At 40.1% G+C, this 27,689-nt stretch overlaps 1 protein-coding gene across 1 annotated transcript; it reads left to right on the top strand.

Annotated features, from left to right (window-relative positions):
- The first annotated feature begins 1,582 nt into the window (after positions 1–1,582).
- GTF2A1 (general transcription factor IIA subunit 1) lies at positions 1,583–26,624 on the top strand. The gene is made up of 9 exons (XM_036384143.2): positions 1,583–1,800; positions 8,906–9,007; positions 10,617–10,821; positions 13,183–13,247; positions 15,403–15,478; positions 16,743–16,876; positions 17,764–18,084; positions 18,990–19,079; positions 22,076–26,624. The coding sequence occupies exons 1-9, from the start codon at positions 1,771–1,773 to the stop codon at positions 22,181–22,183; spliced, it is 1,131 nt and encodes a 376-aa protein (XP_036240036.1). The 5' UTR covers positions 1,583–1,770; the 3' UTR covers positions 22,184–26,624.
- The last annotated feature ends 1,065 nt before the right edge of the window (positions 26,625–27,689 follow it).

Genomic DNA, 27,689 nt, shown 5'->3' with positions numbered 1-27,689 from the left:
GGTGGGAGTGGTCAACACCGATGGAACAATACTCAGAATTGAGATTTTCCCATATTACATGCCTCTCATAGGTTACCATAGAGAAAGAGGATAAAGAGGGAATGGAAGAAAAGACAATAAAGAGTGGAAAATGGAAGTTAAGCCAGCTGGCAGAGCTCTGACAACCTTTTGCACAGATGGGAGATCCTGTTGACATCGACTCGATGAAGAGTTAAAAGCAGCAACATTAAAAGCAGCAAGGTTGCAGATCAGTAAGCACCTGTAGGCCTTGATGAGACCCCGAGGAAGGACAGCTGTAAATTCTTAGGTTGTGCTCTGTCCCTCTTCCCAGCCACCTCCAGCCTCAGCTACCAGCCTGGGTGGTGGCACACTGCCTACAACAGTGGCACTTAGGCTTGGGCAGCCTTTAACAACTGCTTGTAAGGGAAAGCGCCAGCGCTCACAACGCCGAGCAGGGCTCAGAACCCCTTCCTTGTGGGCCCAAGAGCCATCTCTGCCTTGTAGTGATTACTTGTGGTTTTTGATTGCCTTGGAGCAACCTCCCGGGGACTGAGGTGAGGCTTGTTCGTTTTTGCAGCGCCTGGCACAGTTGTGACCCTCAGCATGGACAGCAGGGCCTGAGCCACCTCCTCTGTGAGGGCTGCCAGCCCTTCTCACAGCACTCTGCCCTGGCGTGGCCACCACAGCCCAGCCCTGGTCAGCAGCACAACATGAGTCAGGATGTGTCCTGGTGGCCAAGAAGGCTGATGGCATCTTGGCCTGTATCAGCAAGAGTGTGGCCAGCAGGACCAGGGCGTTTATTTCCTCTGCTTGGAACTGGTGAGGCTGCATCTTGAATTCTGCATTCAGTTCTGGACCTCTCACTTCAGGGGCGACAGTGAGGGGCTGGGGCTGTATCCAGAGAAGGGGGACGAAGCTGGGGAAGGGTCTGGAGCATGAGTCTGATGAGGAGCAGCCGAGGGAGCTGGGGGTGTTGAGCCTGGAGAAAAGGAGGCTCAGGTTTTTGCTCTCTACCACCACCTGAAAGAAGGTTGCAGTCAAGTGGGGATTGGCCTCTTCTGCCAGGCAACCAGTGACAGGACAGGAGGACAGGGGAGGTTGAGGCTGGCCGTCAGGGTGAATTTCTTCACATAAAAGGTGATTAGACATTGGAATGGGCAGCCCAGACTGGAATCATCATCCGTGGAGGTGTTTAAGGAGGTGACACTTAGTGCCCTGGTCTAGCTGACACGGTGGTGCTTGGTCACTGGTTGGACTCTATGGTTCCGTTTTGCCGTCCCGCGAGCGGCCACGGAACGCCCGGCCCCCGCAGCTGCCTGCCGCGCGCGCCCCGTGGCATCACCCGCCGGGCGGGGACGGCGCTCCGGAGAGAGAGACGAAGCCACTTCCGCCTCGATAGGGCCCGGCCGCACGGCTTCGCGCAGCTACTTCCGCCTCGGTAGATGTCATGGCGGCGGGGGCGGGGCGCCCCACGTGACGCCTCCGGTCCCGGCGCGGTCTCGCGGCAGCTCTCGCGGTGCCTCGCGCCCCCCCGCCCGAGTCCCCCGCTCGCCGGCCGCTCGCGCAGCGCTCGACTCGCGCTATATAAAGGGGCGAGGCGGCAGCGCGGCGGCTGCAGCCCCGGGGCCGCGAGCGAGCCCGGCACAGGCCGCGGGGCCGCCCGTCAGCTGGGGCGGAACGCGCGGGCGCTGGGGGGACGCAGCCGGGCAGGTTTATTGTTTTAGGGGCGACTCCCCCCCGCGGTTGGGGGCGTCCCGGGGGGCTCGGGACATGGCGAGCTCGACTAACACAAACCCCGTGGTAAGGACCGGGTCGGGGGGCGAGGGGGGCCCCGGGGGCAGCGCGGGCGGAGGTGGCCGGCGGGGCCCGCCGCCCCCTCCCCCGCACTCCCTTCCCTCCCGCCGCCCGCCTCGGGCGGTCCCGGCCCCCCGGCGGGCAGGGGCGGCGGGGGGCGCGGGGCAGCCTCGCCCCCGCGGCGGCAGCCAACTTGTGGCGCCCGGCGGCGGGGAGAGAGGCGGCGGGAGCGGAGCGGTGGGGGCGCGGGGCGGCGGCCCGGGGGCGGCCCCGCGGGGAGGCCGGGGGTCCGGCGGGGAAGGGAAGGAAGGGCCGTCGGGCGGGGGGCGCCGCCGCCGCCGGCGGGAGGCGCCCGGGGAAGGGGCGAGAGCTGGAGAAGCGCGGGCGCTAACGCCCGCCCCGAGACGAGGGGAAGGGGCGCCCGAGCCAGGTTTCGGTTTTGCGGTGTCGGGGAAGCCCGCCTGGGCTCCGCTGGAGCCATTTTATGTTGCTTTGTAAGAAGGAGACGATGGTTGAAAAGCACTTATCCCACTCCGGCCGGATCGGCTAAGCCGAGTGAAAGCCCTCAACTCTGGCGAGCGAGGCAGTATTTATTTTAAAAAGAGAGAACGAAGAAAAAAAAAAAAAAAAAAGAAAAAAAATCCCCAAACCTCTACCCCGTTCCCTTCTCGTGCTTTCTGCACCTTGGCGGGTGGCTCGCTGCTGCACTTGTACTCACAGAGGTTTGCAACAAGCAGTCACACAGACCTGCGCTGCCACCGAGCCCCCCCGGCCGCCGCTCCGCTCCCCGGCGCGCCCCCGGCCGCGACCCCCGCCCCGAAGCGCTGGAGGAGACAAACCCGGCGTCCCGGCGGCGGGCTCGGCCCCCTTGTTTGTGGCTCTCAGATCCATCATGGCTTCCCCCTGCCTTTCTGCCTCCCTGCTCCTTGTGTTCCTCCTCCCTGTGGCTGCCCTGTTTATATAGCGCTATTGCCGCTCTCTAATATAGACTCTGCTAGGATGGGAAGGTGCTTTCCAGCCCCACGTCACCGCCTCTCCATTTAAACACCACATCAGCCTTTAAATAGGGAGCGAGCCGCGGAGCGCGGGCTGGGAGGTGCATGCGTCCGCGGCGGAGGCTGGGAGACGGGCGGCTGGTCCCTGGATCCCGGCCGGCCTTGCCCACCGCTCGCTCTTGCCTCCGCGCCGCCCGTCCCCGTCGCCACCGGGCTGCGGAGCGGTGGTGCTTTGCGGGTGCGAGGGTGTCTCCTAGCCCGTGTAAATGGGCTTTCTTTTGCTTCTACGCATTGCACAAAGACAGTTTTCATCTACTCCTGCATTTGAATCTGTTCTACCCTTTTTACCTTTTTTTAAAATATTTTTTTTAATTTATTTTGCTTGGTTGGTTTTGGGTTTTGCTGTAGGATTTTTTTTTTGTTTGTTCAGGGTTTGGGGTTTTTTGTCCTTGGCGTACAGCTCGCACACGTTCCTGTGCTCCTGTAAAGTCTTCAAAGTAGCTTTTCTGCTGCGTGGGGAAAGGAGTGTTTAAACGGTTCTTAGCCAGTGTATCAAGGAGAGTTGTGGTATTTATTTTATGGCGCATTGCCAAGGTCTGACTACAGCTGTCTCCCCAAAAGTGAAGTTAATATTCAAGTTTTATGGGTCATGGGCTGCAGATGCTGCTCAGTGATTTATGTGTGTTTCTGGTGCCTAAAGTGTACAAATATTTTATTGCATTCCAGGCAGAGCAGTGGTTTTGGTATATATTCGCTACTTAGTTTCATTACAGTATTTGGTATTCTACAAAATATACAATAGAAAACGCAAAGTGTCTTAGTTTTCTTTTCCTAATCTGAAAGGTTAGTGCCATGCTTGTGAGTTAGGTTTTTGCAATTGCAAGGAAACATCTTTGATTTGATATTTTGTCAGCTTTTGTATCAGAAAACTTTAGGAAAGTAGTTAGCTGTTACACAGAGGGCAGTTACTCAGGAGGATGCATATTGAATGTGTGTGATTTGAATGTTAGTTGTCCTTCTGTTTATAAACTTATCGATTTGTGGTTTTATTGTAAGAAAAGGTTTTATTTCTGTGTACTAAATTAGAGGTTTTTCTTCTCTTGACTGAGATAGTACTGAATTGAAAAAAAAAATCGTGTTGAATAATCATGTTGAAAAAAATAATCATGTTGAATAATCTCCAGAGGACTTGTAAATATTTTTGACTCAACAATTTATTAAGACTTCTTTTCTTTCACTGTAATTCTGTACTGGAAGTTCTTTTGAAAAGTGTCAATGTTTGGAATACTAAAAGCCAAGCTTAAAATGAGCCTGCTTCAGATAGGTATGCTTTGGGTTAATTTTCAGTTAAGTAGTAAAATCGTTCAATTTTATCAAGTTGGATCTCATTCAGTAGCAGGAAATATATTACTTAGCCAAGAGTTGCCAAAGATGAGTAGGGAACATTTTGAAATGCTGCAACCATGTGACTTTAGGAAGCTGGACTAGGAGCCTAATGTGTCAATGGTATCACGTCAGCATCTGATCAAATCTGAATTGCTAGAAATCTGTTCTCTGTAATAAAGGACAAATAATAGATGTTAACAGCTATATATAGTATAAGATTTTATGGGTGATAAAGGTAATACATTTGTAAAAGTCCAGAACAACATAAAAAAAACTTAATGCTTACAGTGTAGATTATATATGTTACTTTTTTTATGCACATCTTTGGTGTAATTGTGACTAGAAGTAGTTACCTTTACAGTGTTCTCTGCTGGCTGCCTGTGGCCAGCTTACAGTGGCAACTGCACAGCTGGGAGAAAGATTAGCAATGTTTCAGAGAGAGCTACAGAAGCAACCAGGAATGAAACCTTGTCAAATGTACAGGGCATGCTGTGGTCTGTCTCTCCATAACGTCTTGGTTATTGGAAATCCAAATTGCTGGAATCCCAAGTGTTGTGATAATAATTAGAGAGGATTGCAGTTTTTGTTGCCTTGAAGCAGAAGGAATGTAGGAAGTGTAAGCCCCCAAAGGCATGTGGCATTTCTTAAAATAGCTTGCTGGTTGCTCCTGGATTAGGAGTTGTGTGTAGCAGTGTCACCATACTCAGGAGTTTTCTTTTCAAGATGCACAGAGAAAGTAAAATATAATCATTCCCTTATGTTCCTGGAGGAGGAAATAGTAAGATTCCAGATCTCTTCTATGTGTTTGTGGTTGTATCTAATAAATCAGGAATTTTAATTGTTGTCTTTAATCTGTAGTAAGTGCTTGGAATAGTGTTTATTGAAGAGTGATTTGAGTATTTTGCTCTTAAAAGAGCTTGACATTTACAGCAATGTTCTCTTTATGAGGGAGGCACTTTAATAAAAACCAGATGAAAGCACAATTATTTTAATAGCAATCTTTAAAGTTTCCGTTTGTTCGCATTGCTTTCTCTGACTGAATGCAAAAACTTACTAGAAAGCACACCTACTATGCCATCTTTAGACTCACTCAGTAATTGTATTACTGTGTTTATTTTTTGAGTAAGCAGTGTATGCAAATAGTTTTGTCATTCAACTTCAGACTCATAGATGGCTTATATAAACAGCTTCAGCATCATATAAATAATGCTTAAACCTAACACTTAGTGTATGTTAAAAACAGTACAGTGTGCTTTCTTTTAAAGTCTGGAACTTAAGACTATTTTGTAATTTTACTGGATATGCCTCTTTTGAGGTAGGAAAAGAGCATTCTGTGATACTCTTCAGAATTCCACTGTGAATGTCTCTTGAAGGCATTGGTGCCCCCAGTATGGGAGATGTTCCACCTAGGCTGGATGTTCAGTAGGAGTGTACAAAAGAGAATTTCAACTGAACAGGGTATTTCTCAGTATTATGTAAATGTGTACAGGTAAAATCAGACTGACACTGTTTCATTATAAGCATGCACATGTTTTGTTTTCTCTTTTCTTCCTCCTAATCACAGAGCCATGAGTGTATCGTGTATATTACTGTGTGATTAGAAGCAGTGTGAAAATTCTGACCCCTTTTGAGATCCAGTGCACTGTGAGGCTCATGCAGAAGGACAGGTGTATGTACAGGCTGCTGGTGGGCTGGTTAAACCCACATGTCACTCAGCTCACTCCAGCCCTGCAGGACTGTCCTCTCTGGGGCACTTACCTGCTTGCTTGGGCTGTTGGAAGTAGTGCAGAAGGATCCTGTGTCAGCAACGGCAGAGTGAACATCTGTGCTCTTAACCTGTCTTTCTGAGGTCTTGCTAAGCTAATACTAGACACCAATAACTGCTTGAATTTGTTTTTTTCTCTTACTTCCCTAGGGAAAAAAGGAAATTCCCAAGCAGACTGTTGGGCTGTGGGGTCAGTTTGTTGTACCTGAATGTTGGTATCTTTCTTCTAGGGCTTTATAGACTCAGGCTTTGTGAATAAACCTTAGAAGGCTTTGTGACTAAACCTTACAAAAATACCTGACTGTGCAGATAGGAGGAAGTAGTTACTGGTGGAAATTACTAGGGCCTGTTTGTGTAAAATCTGTTTTATTAGAAAAGTAGACCTAATAGGTAACTTAGGGAGATGAGGATTAAAGGAGAAAATGCACCCTCCGTCCTGGAGGAAGTTTGATTGTAATTTTAGGCATACAGGTAGTTCTCTGTACTTAAATAAAATAACTCACATGCTTGAGGTTAAGCATATTTATTTGCAGAATGTGGTTTTGGCATTAAGGAACATATGCTTTTAATGTAATAAGGAACAATATATGGAATAGGTTAAGTAGTATTTCTGTGCTAGTTGAATTGTATAAGCTTCATGCAATTTGTTTAATTATAGAAATAATAGGACTTAATGTTATTAAGTAGAATGTCTTTTTGCATGTTATGAATTAAGTGGAAAAATAATCCTGTTAATGGTGCTTGGTATTTCTGAGTTATTACACAGATTTTAAATTCTAGCACTCAAGAAAAGTCTGGCTTTGAAACTCTGTTTCAATGTTTAAAAAATCGTTAATGCAGTATTTCAAACCTGGATAAGAGAGCATGCACTATGGTATGTTTTGGTTTTTTTGAAGAAATTAAATCACAGATGTAGGTGCTCTAAATGTAGTTGTCAAGGATGGCAACTTCCTCTGTTACTTGAAGCCAGGAATTTTTAGTAGGTTTTTTTTTTTTTTAAAGGCCAGTAATAAAAGGATGAATGATAACATTTCAGCTACTTGATTTGCAGCAGCATGTTTTGAAGCTAAAATGTGATAAATAACATGGAGTGGTATGTTGGGTTTTGTTGAGATTTTTTTGGCTTATTTTTGTACTTTTCTTTTTGGGGGAAGGGGCTGGGGCAGGGGTTGTAACAAAAAAAACAACTTGGGCATGCCTCAGTGCGGAGATTTTTTAAACAGTAAGGGCACTAGGCAGCCGTCAGACTGCTTATTTCTAGGTTCCAGATGTGGTCTTTTATTTCCCTTGTAATCTTTATGCATTTTCTTAAGTTTTATTTTCCCTTTTTCCCCCTCTACATCTAAAAGTAAAGATATTCAGCTTCTCTTTTGTGCTTATTGACTACTCAGATTTTCCCTGGATTAGTAAATCACAGGCTACTAATCTACCTACATTATTCCATAATTTAGGCATAGCAATTCCATAAGATGTGAAATACAATTTTTAGCATGTCTGCAACAAATTCAGCACTTCTGGAATACATGAAGAAAATATCTGTGTATAAAATAAATGCTTCAGTGCATTAAGTATATTTGTGTAGTTCTTGCACCTTTGGACTATCTGGTTGTGTTTGGTGCAGATTTCCTGTGTGTGTGTTGGAGGCACCACCTTCCTGGAGTACCAAACCCACTGCACTGGTACAGGATGATTGTTGTCCATATATACAACATATCTGATGTCTGTGGCATCAGTCAGGATTTATTGCTTAAGGGAGCTGGGCACTGGGGCTGAGGAGAATGATAGTTTAGAGAAAGCTGTGGCTGCTTTCTTTCTCAGTTTAAAATTGGTGTACTCCCAGGCCAAGTAGCAACCTTGGGCAGTGTAGTATATGTGGATTGCAGGCTGCAAGATTATCAACCATAATTTACAGCTTGTTGGGCTGCCTTGCAGTTAGATAGCACAGATATTTAAGCCTAGCCAAAATCCCATTGAGGTTTATACATACAATGAAAGGTCTGAACTGTACTATTTAAAAGGTACAGCATGTGCATAGTGCAGTTCCTGTGTGGTTTTATGAATTAAGTGTTGTGCTTTAATTGATAATGTTAAATGTTTGCATTCTCTATTTTAAATTGTACCTTCATTTTAAAATTCACAAAATGGTTGATGTTGGAAGGGACCTCTAGAGGTCTCCTTGCAACCCCCTTGCACGAGCAGGGCCAGCTAGAGCCCAGGATGATGTCCAGATGGCTTTTGAGTGTCTGCAGGAATGGAGGCTCCAGAGCCTCTTTTAGCAATCTAAAGTGAACTGGCAATTTACTTTTTTTGATAGTTTAGGTGTGAAAGCAGTGTAATAATAACAACATATTTTTAGTATTTCCCCATGAAAAATTCAAAATGTAAAAGCATAAGTAGTGATTGAAAACAGAAGTCTGTCTAACCTAGTATAATGTCTTAAGGAGTTTCTGAAAACAGGTATGTAAGGAAGAACAGGATGTTCACATGAATCCTTCCAGTTTTTTGAGCCTTCAGTGTTTTTCAGCTCAAGATCATTCTAAGCCATACTTGGTGCAAGTACTAACAAGTTTCTTTTCCTGTCTTTAATATACTTTCAAACTTTGAATGTTCTTTAATGCATTTTGCACTCATCTCAGCATTTTTGCATGTTTAGCATCTACATTTTCAAGCAGAAAACAAATTGAGTTATTGGAAAACGATCTCCTTGTCTCTTTTAAACTATACTCTTCATAGCTTGATAACTCTTGTGCTGTACTTATGTCACAGAATATCGTGAGCAGTCCCTTCCCATTTCACCTTGTTTGAACTGCTTTTCCTGATTTATACCTTCCTGGATATTTCAGTCACTTGGAAACATGTAGTGTATTCTAAATGCAGTTTTTTGTGGGGGGAAATCTTATCTTAATAGTAAAGTGACAGGTTCTTTTCAAAACAGTGCTGACTAGTTATTGGGTTTTTTTTAAAGCCTAAATTGTACAGGTCTGTAATTGAAGATGTCATTAATGATGTCAGAGAAGTTTTTCTGGATGAAGGAGTGGATGAACAAGTTCTCATGGAACTCAAAACAGTAAGTTGAACTTAAAAGTTTTTTTTAATAGACCAATACAGCAGTTCGTTTCCAAATCTGGCTACTGTTGTTCACATTAGAAGTACTAATTTTTAGTTAATTAAATACTGTAATCTGCATATCTGTATCCCCATATCATTTGAATTGCACTGTTGTATAGGTAGGTCTGCTCACCCTGTTATTTTTGTTAATCTGACAGCAGTCATATGAATTCAGTGTTACTTTAATCCCCAAAACATTGCATTTTTAAAAAAGGGAAAAATGTTGGTTTTAGAGACACATAGTTTTTTGTGTTTCTCTGCAGGAAAAATAAAATGCCTGCCCTGTTTGATGTTTTCTTGATGTTTTTGTCTTTCTGAAGAAGAGTTGCATTGTTAGATACATGGTCAGATTTTTGCATGTAGAGTTTGTAGTTTCAAAGGTATTGTCATTTGGGGGGTTGGTATGTAATAAATCACACTGTATGCATCATGCTTGCCTGAAGCTCTGATTCAGAATTGTTGTACATGGAGTGGGTTTGAATCAAAGGTCCATAATGAAGGGAGGATGTTAACCTGAGCTCTAGTGGGTCTCCTGTGGCTTTCTTCAAATTCTTCAGGAATAAAAAGCCCTTAATAGGTGAAGGGAAAAATGGTAAAACAAAACAGCAAAAAGAAAGCAAACTGGGAAAGGAGATGACTTTTTGTATAATCTTCTTCAGTGAGCATTCACAATATTTTTGAAGCATTAAAAAATGGATGGAGTGGGAAACTAATTTTGAATTTGTATAGACTGAAACAGGTGAAGACTTTTCCGTCGAGACCATGACCTGTCTTGGTGGAAACACAGTGAGAGCTATAAAAAAAGAGCTGTGGTATTTGTGTTCTGCAAGTGATGTCAGAAAAAATTAATGAGGAAAGAGACAAGAAGGAAAACAAAGTATTGAAGAGGACCCCTAAGCAGATTTTGAAATCATGAGTCCTGAGTGCCTGTACTCTTCTAGACCAATGTATTACAGAGTACTCTTGTTGCTCTTTTTACAAGAGCTGCTTTTTTGCATCTGTGTCTGTCCTTTGATGACATGTCAGCTGACATAAAGAGCTGTAGGGCTGGAGAAGCTGAATTTGATATTGTGATAGAAACTGTTTAAATGATTGTAGAGAGGCATTATCTTAGGTGTACTGGTAGCTTCTGTTGTAGGAGGCAGTAGTCTTTAAACAACTTCTATTGAGGAGTTCCAAGAAGAAATGGCTTGAGGAAAGCTGTAATAAAGCATTATTTTTGTGATTAAAGAGGTAAGAAAGAAGGAATATAGGAAAATGGAAAACTTAAAGTCTTACTTAAAGTTACCAGTTTATCTCAGTTCATGCTTCTGTTAGGGTTGTTGTGAATCTTCCACACTTGGAAGAAAGAAAGAATGTTAAAGTTTAATCTTGGAGTGCCAAGAGATATTTAATTCCTTTTCTTAACTCTGTGGAGTTATCTTTTGTCTGTATCTGCCTGAAGGTTTTTGGGCTTTTTGCACAAAATAAACAGTGAAACTCAGTTTTGGAGTACTGTCATTATATTGTTACAAATCCTGTAGAGTAAAAGTTATACACAGATATTTTTGTTTCCTTTTCCAAACTAGCTGTGGGAGAACAAGCTGATGCAGTCTAAGGCTGTAGATGGCTTCCATTCAGAAGAGCAGCAGCTTTTATTGCAGGTGCAACAACAGCAACAGCAGCAGCAGCAACAGCAGCATCATCACCACCACCATCACACACCTCAGCCACAGCAGACTGTGCAGCAGCAGTCTCAGCCACAACAGGTCCTTATTCCAGCATCTCAGCAAGGTCAGACTTCATCTCTAAACACTCTGAAGTTAGTCCAGCTCCTTAGCATGTTCTAAATCTAGGGCTGGATGCTTCTCTGGTGCTTAACTTTGTCTTTCTATTTGGCCTCTATTCAATGGGTCAAGAAAGCTGGGGGAAATGTGTTTTGGTATTTGTTTTAAGTCATATTCTTTAGAAGATTTTGAAGAAGCTGGATTCTTTTCTTGGTCATCTGTAACATAACATGCTTTCAGAATGCACAACTTCCAAAATTCCATTAGCAGCTCTAAGTTCAAGCCAGTATAAGCAGTTGACAGTTTAGTCGTGACGTGGTAATGTCATTAGGAGCAAATTATTTCAAAAAACCATTTTTGCTTAGCATAACTCAATGCTAGGATATGAAAAATACTTGTGTAATAGTCTGAGTATATGTAGATATTTTTGGTCTTAAAAGATTGCACATTATGTAGATGTGGATGTAAAAGGTATATTTTAGCTAGGCGTAACAGTATTGTTTCTTGTAATAACTGTCTTATGTGTTCATTATTAATTTAATGAAAATTTTATCCAACCATTATCATTTCAGTTGAAAACTGAGATAAATGCTACTGAATTTTACTGCATATATGCTGAGTAATCATATCTGCCACCTATGAAAGGCTTGATTGTGTTTTCAGTGTATTAAATTTGTGACATAAAATACTTATCTGTGGTAGTCACAGACTTCAGTCTTCTTGTCAGATTTCATGGCTCAGAAAACCTGTGTTGTCCAAGATAGATATGAGTTGATATCCCTCACTGTCTACCCCCAAAACCCAACCACCATGTATTCAACACGGTATAGAACTGATGTGATCAGTTTTTCCATCATGTCGTTTTGGTTGGTTGTTTTGTGGTTGGTTTGGGGCACTTTTTTGACAGGGAGGGAAAGATGGGTGTTGGTTGCTTGTTTTTTTCTTATAGTACTTTTAATTTTGGCTAGACACAAATAGTTCTGCGCGTTGGGATAAAATTAATTTTGAGATGAAGGCCTCTCGATAGACACGGCGGCTGCCGAGGCTCGGGGCCCCCGCGGGGGCGGCCGCTCACGGCGCCCTCTGGCGGCCCCTGGGCGGAGCAGCCGCGACTCCGCTGGCCCGCGGTCCCTGCGCTGAACATGGAGGAGGTGTTCCCTGTGCTCCCGGGGGAGGCCGGATCCTGCCCCTGCTAACGCACTTCGGCCTGGTTCATTGCTGCCCACTGTTGCAGCTTACAACTAAATGACAGCACGGAGACTAAATGAAATGAGGATATCAAAGCACTTCCATCACAGAGATGCAGTTTTCTGAATTACCCATCACAGAGATGCAGTTTTCTGAATTACTTGAATTCCCTGTTCCATAGTGGACATGGTACAGTAGCTCTTCACATGACCTGGTGCAGTCCCAGGCAAGGATCGGGATGATCAACATGGTGATTCCTGCTGTCCTTTCTGTGGTCCTGCCACAGGTTCATGAGATTTCCTTAATCTTTTGCCCTCCTTCATTTCCATGAAAATTGGAGATGCCCTCAGATCTCTGTACAGGTTTTGAGGTTTCCTACCCCAGAATATTTCCTAGAAACTCTTATTCCTAATATTCTTAAGTGTCATTTGTTTAAGGGATTGGGTGGAGAATAGGTCGTCAATGACAAATTAATTCAAATTGCTCTGTCACTTTGAAGTTTACTGTCACTGATAATAGCAGTGACAACCTGCTTGTTCCATAAACTTGGCCATATGCATTTGCAGATGATCAACAGGTTGTTGGTATAGTTTAGCTAGCCTTTCCTTTAGTGCACCAAAGCTGCTTGATTGTGTGGGACAGGTGGTTTATCACATTTCAGCTGCTTCTGCTGCATTCAGAAGACAGTGAAGATCATGAGCTTAAAGCTATGCTGACTGCATAGCTCAGGCTAACTGCAGCATCCTGCTACTCTTCATCTTGGAGTAATTCTTGCTTAAGTCTGTTTTAAGAGTTTAACTTTTTGTTTTTGAAGAACTCTGATGTTGGGCATCGTAAATTTTATCAACATCTCACTAAAATTAGAGCTATTAGTGAGATGTTGATAAAATTTACGATGCCCAATACATTTTCAATTTTGGTTTACCTAGATACAGAATAGATAACTGAAGCCCTTGAAATAAGATCTGTAAAGGCAAAGTAGTCATATCTCCCCTCCGAGCTGCTGTTGAATATTGTCTTGAAAGTAAAACTTACTAAGACCAGAGGCTGCTTAGTGTTTGGTTTTGTGGTGAAGCTCAGCTGACATTTAGGTGATAATCTTTCTGAGTTGCTCTGGCTTGGATGTTATTTGGGCAGATTGTATATTTTTTGTTAAATTCTGTTTTTTTTTCATTTCTAGCACCTCAGCAGCAGGTTATTGTGCCAGATTCCAAGCTTATACCACATATGAATGCATCAGGCATGGTAAGAGAAGAAGTTTATACAGGCTTACACTGTCATTATGTAAATTGTTTTGATTAAACAGTAAATATAAATTCCTATTAGTCATCAGATGCTTAAAAGTAATTTAGGACACACTGGTAAACCCGTCTGCCACCTTTCTGAGTTTTGCTGCTGCACTTACAGTCTAGGAACAGTGATGTATGACTTCTGCCAACAAATCTAGGACTTACTTTGATCCTCTGCTTAAATATATTTAACCAAAACTTTTTTAAAATCAGAAATTGGAATATTGCTGGTATGAATCTCCATGATGATATATACCAATATACCAATATTGATATATTGGTACATACCTCTATTGGTATATATTAATATACTCATATACCAATACACCACCAGTAACTGATGCAAACATAATGTACTTACTAGATGCAGAAAAAAGCATTAAATATGCTAAAACATCAGTTTATGTTAAATGAGAGATGATTTAGCATTTCATATAGATCTTTGCTGGTCACATTAATTCCATTCACTAATTATGTAACAGCATATAGAACTGTTTCTGATCATGTACAGTTTTCTTACACTCTGTATCTCCAGAGGTTAATATTGCTTATCTTACCTTGCTTTAAAGGCCCTGGCTTAATCTAAAGAGAAATAAGTTGTTTGCAAAGCTTTGAAGATAACCCCTAATATAAGTTTAATTATGTGTATTATGACCAGAATTCATTACATTCTTACCACTTCTATGGTAGAAGCCCATGAAGCAAAGTTTCATGATGCAACAAGTTTTGAAGCAGAACAGCCTTCTCTTACTTTTCTGTTTTCTGCTGATTTTGCTACAGAAAAGAGCCTGAACTTTGTTACTTGAATAGCATGATTTACCTACAAGCCAAGAGGATATAAACATTCACCTTTTTCTTATGTTTGATAACCATTTCAATGGGATTTGTAACTTTACAAATCCAACAATTAAATATGTTTTTGTCCTGTGTCAGTTATCTCAGGGTATAGAAAAAAATGACTATGCTAAGCTTTTTAAACTCTACTGCTGTCAAAATGTTGATGCTTTGTCTACCACAGAGAACTACTGTTCAGCAAAGAGTTACAATCAATTTGGAAATATTCTTTATTAGAAACATTTGAGTTGATATGAAAGAGCAGATCTGACAGACTTTGAATATTTTGGAAGGCAGAGAGTAATGAGAGTTCATTCATCTGTGTTCGTCTGGGATGTGAGGATGCATAGAGCATATTTTAGTTTTGTGTGGTGATCTCTAATCTTGGGAGATGTAGCTGTTATATTGACAGTATGGGGAGATCTGTTTCTTCTAAACAGGAAATACGCATTCTACCCAGTTATGAAGTTTAAATCCTTTCAGTAACAAAGAATAATTGGCCATGGTTCCCTTATAGCAGAGGAAGGTAGCCTTTTCCATGGCAGCTGAAGTGGGACCCTTGAAATGGACAGGCCTCTAGAGAAGTCCATCATCCTCTGCAAATTAAGGACCTAATGCAGAGTTTTGTGTTTGGAGCTCCCATAATTATGTTGAAATTCTGTTTCCTTGCAGGTTCAAATCAGTACTCATTGATAGTTTCACTTTATCTTTGAACCAGCTGTCTTGAGAGAAAAAATGAGTCATTCTGTGAAGTCAGTACACTGTATGTGTAGGTCACTCAGAGGAGCTGTGCAATGTGGGACTTGAAGAAGAGTGCAGACCTGATTACTGTACTTTGTGAAAACAAGGCAGGCCTAGATAATCATTGCTTCAGTCAGTACCTTATGTACCTTCAGATTTGTAGGCCCATAGCCTCAGCTGCTTTGAAAAAGTGTAACTGAAGTTGCCACATGAGCAATGCAGCGTTTTAGGAGATCAGCAGAGAAGGCAGAGGTTTATCTGCTGAGCTTGCAGATAAAGCAAGAAACCAAGTTGCGTTAGGGTCTGATATTTAGTGATTTTGCTTCAGTCTTCTTACTATTAGAGAAGGAAAATAAAATAATTTTTATATGTAGCATAATGTACAGTTGAAATGTCTGCATTTTAATTGGCTGTAGGAGCTTGTGTGCAAACACTGCAAATGGTAATAAGAAGTTAGGTATGTTCAGGCAGCATGTTTTGAGATGAAACATTGTCAGTATTACGTTTGTGGTTAAAACGCTTTTCCTGTATTTCAGAGTGCTGCAGCCACTGCAGCTACATTGGCTCTCCCCGCTGGTGTTACTCCAGTTCAGCAGATACTTACAAATTCAGGTAACTGTCTTAATATTGAGAACAAGCTATAGTTTTAAGGGGGGTTAATAGGGAAGCATTCTGTGCCTTACTTCTTGTTATTAACTGCTAAAAAGCAGGATCTGGTAACTCACCCTAACAAGGTATTGCAGTCTTTTTACTTGATTCCTGCACTTTTTGCTCACTGACTTAGGAATCTTGTGGTTCTGCCCTAATGGTGTTGTAGATTAGAATGTCTAGGTTTTCCCCACTTAGAGAAGTTCTGGATGCACAGGGATTGGTGTTACTGTCTTTCCCCTTTGTGTATTTCTGAGCTTTGTGATGCATGATCCAAGCTCAGGTACTGAGCTACTATGGAGTAGGATCACTACTTCTGTGACTTCAGAAGTGTTATGTCCTAAGGTTTTTCATGCCTGCTAAGCCTGCAAAGTGGAATTTCTAACTTTTCTAGCAATGCTAGCTTTATTTCATATTTACAGTTGCTAAATACTGTTATGCCAAGCATTTAGAATATGATTAAATGTTACTTTGATGAGCAGCATATCTGATATTTCATGTACTTTCAGCTTATGTTGATTTTATAAACCTGATTATAGCTCTGTACTGCACAGGAAGTAAGGAAAGGCCTAAGAAATCTCATTTTCTAGATCTAGTTGCTGCTTTTGCTGAAGTAATTCTCCTATGCTCACTAGGATCACCTGGGACTTAACCGTCCTGTTTTAAACACTATAATGTTTAATGGTATATATGAAGTAAAATTTAAATGCTGTTCTAAAAATCAAAATCTTCCCAGTTTTAAGGAAGTGTATCTATGTTTGTTATGGCACAGAATAATCTGCAGCCTACATTTGTAACTTTTGTAGTAATAATTCAGTTTTGAACATTTATAGTTATTTCTTAGACTAGGGCTGGGGAAGTCCCTTCTTTCAGGTACATTAACTGTTTGGTAAATAGGACTGCATTTTGCTGTGAAGAGAGAGCAGGAGATCCATCTGAGGGAAATGTATAAAGTTCAGGATTATCTAATTGAATTTCTTCTCGCTTCGTACGCCACCTTTCTGATAAGAAGTGTGAAAAACTAATGATCGTATTTAGATGGTAAAGAACCCTATTCTTTGTTTCTGGCACAGCTGGAATTGCATACTGTCTTGTCACTGATGAAAGTGAATTGTTTTAGTATTGATCTCTTTTAATTGCCATTGGTATTCTTCCAGGAAACAAGCTTTTAAACTAACAATTTAAAATTTTTGTACATTTGATTAATTTGATACTTATTTTACTACAGGCCAGATCCTCCAAGTAGTTAGAACTGCAAATGGAGCTCAGTATATTATTCAACCACAGCAGCCAGTGGTTCTACAGCAGCAGGTTATACCCCAAATGCAGCCTGGTGGAGTACAAGCACCTGTTATTCAGCAGGTAAAGGAGATTTTTTTTAATAGGTACACTTGGAAGGAAAAAACATCATAGTAATTACTAAATTACTATATTTTTGTGAACAAGTTGAACTAGAACACAGACTCAAACAGTATAATTTAAAAAAAGAGAAAGTTGTGTCAAGTGTGGCAGGGGTTTTTTGGTTATTTTTTTGTGGGGCTTTTTTTTTCTATAATGAACAATCTTGAAATGTTTTTAATGTCACTTTTATTCTTGCCAGATATTGATTGGCTGCAGTTTAAAATTTCTTATGTGCATCTCCTGCTGAGTTCTATTATGTGCATAATCCTAGTCTATGTACTTTTAAATTAATTGAAATGATTCTGAGTCACCTCACACACAGAACAAAATACCTAAAATTGACACTCCTTGGTTGTTTCAGTAGTAAATACAATGTTTTAGAAAGATTGTTGTTTATTGACAAGGTCAGCTGTGTGTCCAGACTGTGTTAGCACAAAGTCACATTGTCATAGTGCCACAGTTGTACAGGTTAAGAATGACCAACAATTTGTGAAGAGTTTTAATTTTTTAATGAAGAAGACTTTTAAAAATAATCTTTTGCTCAAATTAAAACATTCCAGTGCTGTGTTTGGAACTCTGGTGTGGTGGCAGTGCTCATGTTTTAGAATGGACAGACTTTTAAAATTTTTTCTTAAATTTAGCAATGCAAAATGCAGCAAATTTAACAACAAGTAGTGTAAGAAGGTATGGGATTAAAATTGAAATTATGTACCTGATATAGGTGGAATATTTGTAACTCTTCTGTAATTAGTTCAAGTCAGATTGGTATGCTTATTGTTTCCTTTGAGTCTGTGATGTGGGGGTGTGTCACGTTAGCAGCCACAGTACTTACAGTGATATTCCATCAGGTTTTGGCTCCTCTCCCTGGAGGGCTTTCCCAGCAGACAGGAGTGATTATTCAGCCTCAGCAGATCCTGTTTACAGGAAATAAAACTCAAGTTATACCTACAACAGTGGCTGCCCCTACACCAGCTCAAGCACAGATTCCTGCAGCTGGTCAGCAGCAGCCACAGCAGCAACAGGCACAACCACAAGCACCACTTGTTCTCCAAGTTGATGGAACAGGGGACACATCGTCTGAAGAAGAGGATGATGAGGAAGAAGAGTACGATGATGATGAAGAGGAAGAGAAAGAAAAAGATGGGGGTGAAGATGGCCAAGTTGAAGAGGTAAACTTAGTATTATGGGATTTTTGTTGGTATTTTAAAGAAAACTGTCTATATCAAATAGTACAATTACTTCAGTAATTTTGAGAATATAACTTTTACCCTTATTGAGTTGTGGAAATTGTGTGTATTAGCAAAGCAGTGCAGCTGGGGAGGATGTGGGGGAATCAGCAAAAATTAGCTGTGACCAACACCATTTAAACACTTCAATAGGAATATTTTTGATGTTATGGAGAGGTCAGTCATGAAGTCCTGTAACCTTCATGAGCAAAAAGAAATGGTGAACTCTGCTTAAGACCAAGTGTGTACAAAAGCAGGGTGCTAAGATAGACAAAAAGGAGAGCAGCATTTGGTTCAGTGATGGGACCAACAGATGTGGTGTGCCTGTATCTCATTGGCTATTCCATTACTTTCTGTTACACAGGAGCAAGCTTGAGAACTCAAATTTGATTATAAAGTATCTTCTAGAAAACATCTTACCTTGATTTAATAAAATAAGGAGACAGGAACAGGCATACTATTCTTAATAGCATGTGCCTAATTTTGTCTTTGAGTTGGCTTGGTTTTGGACTTCAGCCAGTGGTTCTTACCACTTAGATACTTTACAAAAACAAAAATCTGCATACTTTTGCATAAACATTTACAATGAAGGAGCAAGAATGGAATAGTTGTGGTGTTAAAAGGCTGCAGTGCTTAGCATCTGGCCTGGACATTGAAGTTCCAGACTAAAATTCATAAGGGTATCTTCTCAGGAGGGAGGGTAGGAGGCATCAGCACTCTGTTGGAAAGTCTAATATTGCATTTTGGGTCCTGCAGTTCATAGACAACACTGTAGCCTCATGCTAATAATTGAAGTAACAGCTGTAATCTAGCCAGCCATCACAACTTTTTGCATGTGTTTCTTTCAGGAGCCTCTGAACAGTGAAGATGATGTGAGTGATGAGGAAGGACAAGAACTCTTTGATACAGAAAATGTTGTTGTGTGCCAGTATGATAAGGTAAATCTCTACAGAAAACAATCCAAAAGTTTTACTTGCTCTGTTCTTACTATCAAATTAAAAATTTTAAGTAGTATCTTTGTAACTCTTAAGTACAGGTAAAACTATACAGACTATAATGTGAATGGAAATGTAAGAATTACCTATTGTTTTTAAAACAGGTTTGTGTACCATGTTTGTACTAAACTTGGTAATAGGTAAAGCTTAGAAAAATTTAGCTGCATTTTATTTTTCTTTGTAGTGTCTTTTTATGCCCTTTAATAAAAGGACAGTTTTCTGGGACCAGGAGAGGTCAGCTTTTGTTAAATTTGTACATTTATTGTGGCTATAAATGGGAAAAATAGTCCTCAGGATTTAGACTTGCAGAAAACTGTTCCTTGATCACTAAAAGTATCTTTTCTGGATGATAGAATGGTTACCAGAGGAGAATGCTCTTTCTGTGCTATGCATTGTGCTATATCAAATGGCAGTGTGGAATGCTTGTGCTTGTTTTGCTTTAAATTCTGCTGAACTGTCTTGCAAGAATTTAGTCATTACAGGGGATCAGATTTTCCCTGGATTCATCTGTGCTGGAAACTTTTTAAATGTGTCTAGACAATCAGAATCTTTTGGCTGAGGTAGTACGCAGATTATTTGATGTGCATTTTTTTTCCTTTTTCTTCTCCTGTACTCAATTAATTGGGCTACAACAAATTGGGATCCTTTTTAAAGCAGGGGTTAAAAAAACCTGTAAGCTCTTGTGCTGCAAAGAATGACTGGGTTAGCAAGTCTTCAGTTATGCCCAGACTCTGCTTAGACTTGCCATCAGATTCAACACAGAATTTAAGACCTATATCCCAGCCATCTGTCTTCTCTAGACTGTAATCCAAAACTGTTTTGAGGCAATTTGTAAGGAATAGTGAGGGACTCAGAACAGCAGGTAGAAAAGCTTATTGGGAGCTGCTGAAACTGAACAACAGGAACTACTCTGAAATCCTTACCATCTTAAAAGTTAGGAATGAGAACTTGGTAGGAGCAGTGTCCCTCATTATCTTCCAGTGCCACATACTCTGAAAGGACTTCATCTCTTTTCAAGAAATCATTATTCAGTTTGCCTCTAAAACATATAGCATCAGCTTAGATCTGAGCAGTTCCCTCCTGCCCAGTGTCCTGCATCAGTTGATGGTGGTGCTTCTGGAACTATGAGACAAGAACAGACAGGTGGCAATACTCATGTAGAGCTTTTTACAAACATTCTTCTGTGAACTGTTTCTTGAGGAAGAGAAAGTGCCTTCTTCTCAAATGGTCAACAGATGATAATTTTCCTCTACTTGTTAGAAACCAATCTGATTATATTTGAGTCCTTGAAAATTTTGCCTTGCAACAAGAAGTTTTAGAAATGTATTGTGTGGAGGATCACCTTGTTTTCAAACCCATTAGTTTCATATGATACCTCCTAGTTCTAAAGAGTCTTTTCTTTTTTGCTTTCTTGGTGCTGTTTATGATACTGCAGATGATCGTAGCCCTCCTCAGTCATGTCTTTGAAATCAGAGCTGCACTTTATTTGTACCTGATTCAAATGTTGGATTGCTGTTCAAATATTTGATTGCTCTTACTTTCATTCTGCAGATCTGTTTGATTTTTCTGTATTGTACTTGTAAGGGTAGATAAGGTTTAGGGAGGAGCACAGTTAACATTTCAATTTATTTGCTGGTGTAGCAATGTTCTGCATAGTTTGTGTATGTTTTTGGCCCCACTGGACACAGAGCTGATATTCTCATGAGAAAGTCTTAGAGCATTGGAATCTCATTCCTGACTTGCAATTGTTAGTTCAAACCCACCACTTTTATTGTCTGTGTAAATTGAAATTGATTTTTTTTTCCCATTGTTACTGTGTTCATGTGCCTTGAATACCACCACTGTTTTCTTACACAGAGTTAGGGCAGTGACATTGTTCTGCAGCTCTTCAGTAACTCATTGTATCATCAATACATTTTGTCATTTTTCAGATCCTTAGTAAGCTCTTAAACTGTGTGGACTCCAACCAGCACAAACCTTTTTCTGGAATGAACTCTATTTTGCTGTAGAAACTATGATCTTACCTGTGTTTTCTCATCTTTATTCAGTTATTCATCTGACCTCATGGCAGCTCAAATGCTTCTGATGAGGGATTTTTGTGGAATACCATTCAGTAGAGCAAGTAGTGTATATAAGCCAGACCTTTCCTTGTTCATTTACTTGCTCACTAACTTTTGCCACTGACCATCACTTTTTCAGCTTAAAGTGAGAACAGATCAAGCAGTACTAGAAATAATGAGTGATATGGTCATAGCTGTTTGGTGCCATGTTGCTGTTTCTACAGCACCAATGGTACATGGTGAGACTTCCCTTGCTTGATAAGACTGGAAAAATTGCAGCAGGGTTACCTGTTTTTATGACTTATGTAAAATTGACTTCTAGAACCATCTTTGGTCTAGAATTACATCTTTGTTCTGTCTGCAGAAGTTTATGATAACCTTTCCTTTTGGACAGCATTTCAGCTTTCTGAAAAGTCTTTGCTTTCTTTGAGTATCTGGTCATCTGGTGGTCTTTTGGTCTTTCAGATGCAGTTTTTGATAGATGGCAAATATTTGTCTGCTCTGTGCCTAAAGTATGTGGTGGGAGGGTTTTGTTGGTTTGGTTTTTTTAAATTTTGCCAAAGTTTACTCCTCTACCTTTAGGCTGAATTTTATTCAGTTTTCTTTAGTTTTAAATTAAACATATAGACTGGTCATCAGGAGGAGGAATGTCTTCACAGAAAGAGTTGCTTAAACATTGAAATGGGTTGCCCAGGGAGGTGGTGGAGTCATTGCCCCTGGAGGAGTTTAAGGAAAGACTGGATGCGGCACTCAGTATTTTTAATAATTTAGTAATGCATATCTAATAGTTATTTTTATTTTCTTTCTTATAATTTACTTATGCATTTTTACCTATTTCTGATGCAGAGTAATAGGTTAATGTTTTTGCCTTGTTTTTAGATTCACAGAAGTAAAAACAAATGGAAATTTCATCTCAAAGATGGCATCATGAATCTTAATGGAAGAGATTATGTATTTTCCAAAGCCATTGGGGACGCAGAATGGTGAAGTTTTAAAAGACAAAACAAAAGAACTCCCTGTAAAAGGAAAAAAACAAAACAAAAGCAGGAAAGGTTGAGACTTGGATATATACTCCAATCAAAATGTGTATCTGCACATCAGAAATAAACAAAAGTATTGGAACAAAGGTAAAATGTGGCAACAAAGACACTACTTCAGATGAGCAAGCCATGGACTGTAGCAGCTATAGCATTGTCTGGGAGCTGGTTTTGTGTGTTAGGAATACCTTAATTATCAATTCTACATACAGGTACCTACAGCTGGTATTTAGCATGTAAGGCTTTGTCCCCCCTGCCCTTGATTTAAGATTTTAAAATACTTCTTCCACTGATTGAAGGAACTATTCCCTTTGATAGATTATTAATCTGAAAGTGCTTATTGTGTGTACAAATCTTTGCTTTGAACACTTCCTTTTGGTAGTGAGGATGGTCAGAATCTTACTTAAACTGCGTGCAAGCTTTGTACAGAAGGGTAAGAATTAAGGTGTTAAATTTTAAATAACTTGTATAAGGAAAATATTTTTAATTCTGATATGCTCATTAATTATTATATCTATTTGTTGTTTTCAATGCCATTCCCCATAAACAGGTTGTTGTTCCTAGCAGTTACAAAATGGTAAAATGATTTATGTTTCAAAATTATTTTCATTTCATGTGATAGGTTTTATCTAGGGCTGCATTTTTAAGATTTGAAGCACCTCATCCCCCACAAAAGTCAGATTGCTTAACTTGTTAATTATATTCTTGCTGTTTTGTGGTGGTTCAGCATCACTGAATTGAAACAAATAAGTTTCCCTTGATTTTTTAACAAAAACATTTTTAAAGGGTTTGGAGGCCTTTTGAATCCAATATCTGGGTAATGCCATAATAGATGCATTCCTTACCTGCTTACTGTGTTTGTAGTCCAGACACCCACAAATAATTCAACAGACCCACAGGAATGACTAAATTTTTAATACAGAAAAATCACATAAAAATTCTAACATCCTGGCTGCAACTCTTAATCAAAGATCTGCTTTACTAAAAAGTATAGCCAGAAATTACCTGCAGCAGTTAATCTCTCTAAAGTTTCCAGATGGCATATAATTTCATGAAGAAAGCTGCACAGCTTTTAAGAACACAAATTTTGTTAGAGTATCTTTAGACTGTCTTGGTTTCAGCAAATCAAGCAGTCAGATGCACTAAACCTTGTGTAGTCACTTTTTCACTTGCCTTTTTTATTGTTTGTTTGTTTGGGGTTTTTCTTGTGTTCAGTTTGTGTAAAGCAACAAAGTTATTCCCCCCTCCTTCCCTTTCTCATCTCAGAAGTTGAAGAACTTTTCTTCCTGCATAGGGCCATGCTTGCAAACCCTGCTTTTGGAAATGCAGTTACTTCTGAACGAGGAGAGGGAATGGGCATTATACTTCAGAAACTGTTGAGGAAGGAATGTTCATGTGGCTCACCATTTCAAAAAAAATTTTGCATTTTGTTGGGTGCTTGAAAAGTTGATGAAAAAAGGACACAACAAAGATAATTTTTACTGAATTAGCTAAGACCATGAGCAGCAGACATGATTTCTGACTTTATTTTTGGCTTGAGAACGAGATATTGTAAACATTATTTAACAAAGTCACAAGTGTATTTCAGCAGTATGTAACAACTGCTTTAATTTTCATTCTCTGATTCATTTGCCTCCAAGTGCATTTGTAGTCTCAGTAGTATGTAGAAAAATCACAACAAATTGTAAAGAAGGTTTTATTGCTGTGATTTTGTACACCTGCTCTCTCATTGATAATGACTGAAACTGCCTGTGGGCTATGTTGAGAGCCATATGGTTGTTTGAAAGCCGTCTACATTCATAAGCTTTATGAAAAGTTAATTGATGATTCTTCTAATTGATTCTTCAGTAATGGAATCATCATTTAGACTGCATTTTTACCTGGGGACTTTCAAGGTATCTCAAATTGATTGGTGTTTGCTTTCTTCTGAACAACGCAGATATTTTATTTTTTTACCGCTGTTGACACTTCTATGTAAAACTGCAAGGAAATCAATAATATACCAACGAATTTCTTCCCTCACCTTTTCCATGTCTGTTACCAATAAGTCTTAAGTAGTGGACTTCCGAAAAATTCCCATAATGCTGCACAACCAAACCAATAAAAGGAAAAAACATCCTTTAGCTACAGATTCCTTTTTATACTATTGGAACCCAGTTTACTTATACAACACTTTGTTTTCATACAACTTAGTGATATTTCTCACCCACATACATATACTAGAAGCTGCGTAGCCTCTCTATTTTAAAGGGTAGCTGAACTTTAAAGGTGATTAAGCTTAGTCTGTTCTGAAGGATGTTAGAAGCTTTCTGAACTTGCACAGCCTCTTGCAAGCTAATTGTATGGTATGCTTTTCAGATAGGTTTTGTCTTCAAATACAAATATCTGTGAAGTTTTGGGAAAGCCAGTCAAACCATGCACATACCAAACTGTGCTCTTATTGCTACATCAAGTGTTCCTTTTTCTTAAGTCAAAAAGCATGTTTTAATTTCATTTTATTGTAGCAGCTTGCTGTAAGAATGTAGTTTGCTTAATTTTATTATTATACTTGAATTTTTAATCATGGTTTTAACTATATAACTGAACAGACCATTTCATTAGGTTCAAAAGAAACCATTCCTTTCAGAGGGCAAGGGATTCCCATGTTCATAAGTGATTTTTTCCCCCCTTAGAAATAGCGCTTTTTTTTTCCAATTTAAATAGTTCAGTATTATGGAAACAATTAATGGTTTCAAGAGGGCTTATGTTAAAATTTGCACAGATAATGGAGCACCTTTTTTATGATGGAAAGAAAATGGGGAAGATAACTTCAGAATTATAACCATGATGGCTGATGGAAACTTGTAGAGCAACTGGGCAAAATTGAGTCTTGTGCCTTTTCAGTTTGCAGAATACCTGTTTTGCCAGTATGACAATGATTCCTGAGAGAGTAAATTTCCTGCAGTGCTTCAATCAGAAAAGCAACTTTTTTGCGCTAATTCTGTTAGGTTTTAGTGTGTGCAATCATTTAAAACCATCTAAGTGGAAAACAAAATGAAATGTTTTCTTTTAAGGAGATAATAGAGAATTTAGTCACATAAGGAACTTTATTGGACTATTTAAATAAAATATGTTTTTATTCCCCCTTTAGTTGCTGGTTAGCAACAAGATTTTTTGAGATTTCATACTCCTTGTTCCTGCATTGTACTCACAACTTGCTTTTAAACGTCATTCAGTTTCCTCAACACTATTTAAAGTGACAGTTGTGGTCCGAGTTTATTTCCAGGATTGATATGTGATTCTGAAGCACATTTTCTAGAAGAGAGCAAAAAACATGTTGTGTCATGTAACTGATTTTTTTAAAATAAATATTTTCTTATCTTTTTGCTGCACAATTAGGAGTGTTAAAGTAAACTTCATTGAGTCTGTGAAAATAATTTCACCTCTTGACAGTTAGTAGTAATTATGTTACCAGATAACACTACCAGAGCAAAATTTCTTAATTTCAGTGAAGGAGTTAAGAGACCTTGTTAACTCAACAAAGTTGGGATTAAATCAATTAAATACTGATTTAATCTCTTCAATTTGTAAAAGCTCCTTTAAAAACAATAAACCCCCCCAGAATTTCCCCCAAAGTAAAAGCTTCCTGATAGAATGCAATAAGATGTCCAGGAAATGAACAGTGGTTTTAGGGCATCGCACACTGGATTGATACTGGGCTGCCTTACACAGCACCGTGGGATTTACTGTGTGCCATCCCACACCACCCATGCACCCCCATCTGATATTAGAGTTCTTCTCAGACTTTGAGATGAGTGGCTATACAAGATGAAGAAACTTGCATATTGTTCTGTATTGGTGTCTGGCATTTAAAGTCTCGTTTTCCCATTGCTGTGATTGGTTGGGAAATGTGTAAAAACCAGTACATTGGTTTCCATGTCGTCTACTTTTTTTCAGGCAGTTCATGCAGTGTGTTTTTTTAATTATTATTTGGTGGATTAGATGTTGTGGAACAAAAGGAGCTTTTTGAAACAGGAAAAACTACCTTGGGTTAGCTATATGTACAGTCATCCAATGAGACATGTTCCAGAGTGCATAGGGTACCAATAGATTATGGAGTGGGGGACTATCCTTTTTTGCTGTTCTGAGCTACTATTGTCAACTGCTGTTGTACATATACTGTTATGTGTAAGGGGGTAAATATATTTATTATGTTTGTAAAATTCATTCTGTACAATTGCAGATCAAGGTTGCTCCTCTGTGATATACAGGATATTATGTTTCAAAGGCCATGCTTGGAATACGATTAGAGAACTTAGTATTTTGATGTACTAAGACCTATTTTAAGTTTAATATTTTGCCTTTGCAAAAACTTTAATTAAAGATGTTATTTAAAAATGTTTGCCACTTCATTTACTATCTTGCATGTGCATTTGTTTCATATATGAGGCTTATTACTAGCCCATAATAATGTTGAGGATTCTGCATTGGTTTTTATCACATAGAGATAATTTCACTTGTTCAGTTTGCCCTGCAGACTTTCTGTTTAATACCATGACAATGTTATAAAAAAATTCACAGCTTAATCATGAGGCCAGACTTGCATATTTGTTTAAGGGTTTCTCCCTGTGGTAACCTAAGGCTTAGGTGTTGAGATAAGATTGGTTGAACAACTTGGTATTAAGGCCAGTGGTATCCTGAGGTGCATTAGAACAGTGGCCTGTGGGTTGAGGGAGGTGATCCTCCCCCTCTGCTCAGACCTGGTGAGGCCAGTCTGGGGTGCCATGTCCAGTTGTGGGCTCCCCAGTACAAGAAGGACAAAGAGCTACTGGAGAAGGTCCAGCAAAGGGCCACCAAGCTGGCCAAGGGCTTGGTGTATCTTTCTTACAAGAGACTGAGAGCTGGGCACATTTAGTCTGGAGAAGACTGAGAGGAGATGTCATTCCTGCAGGTAAATACCTCAGACATGGGTGTCAAGAGGATGGTGCCAGACTCTTTTCTGTGATGCCCAGCCACAGGAAAAGGAGCAATGGGCAAAAACAAGAAATTCCACCTCAATGTGAGGAAGAACTTTACAATGAGGGTGGCAGAGCACTGGCACAGGCTGCCCAGGGAGGTTGTGGAGTCTCCCTGTCTGGAGACATTCAAAACCCACCTGGATTAGTTCCTCTGTCACCTGCTCCAGGTGACACTGCCTGCCAGGGGGGTTGGACTGGATGCTTTTCAAAGGTACCTTCCAACCCTGTTGATTCTATGATTCTGTGTGACATCTTGATATTATTAGTCCTGTACGTGGAAATGCGAGAAGTAAAATGCAGCGTCCTTGGATGATAAGTGGCCAATGAGTAAGGTTTTGTTTTCATCAGTTAATCTAATCTGACAGAATTGCTTTCAAGCAAGTGACATCCTTTTAGTTCCTATCTAAAAGCAGTATCTTGAGACATGGCTTGTGATTTATTTTTAAATCTAGATTTTGA

Source organism: Molothrus ater, chromosome 6, assembly GCF_012460135.2.
Source record: "Molothrus ater isolate BHLD 08-10-18 breed brown headed cowbird chromosome 6, BPBGC_Mater_1.1, whole genome shotgun sequence".
Lineage (NCBI taxonomy): Eukaryota > Metazoa > Chordata > Aves > Passeriformes > Icteridae > Molothrus > Molothrus ater.
This window is presented reverse-complemented; position numbering and strand designations above follow the sequence as displayed.

Bases quoted from the DNA above. Each gene is read 5' to 3' on its own strand.
- GTF2A1 (XM_036384143.2), top strand. From the start codon at position 1,771: ATGGCGAGCTCGACTAACACAAACCCCGTG. The intron at 1,801-8,905 runs GTAAGGACCGGG...TTTTTTTTAAAG, and splicing joins CGACTAACACAAACCCCGTG to CCTAAATTGTACAGGTCTGT. The intron at 19,080-22,075 runs GTAAATCTCTAC...CCTTGTTTTTAG, and splicing joins TTGTGTGCCAGTATGATAAG to ATTCACAGAAGTAAAAACAA.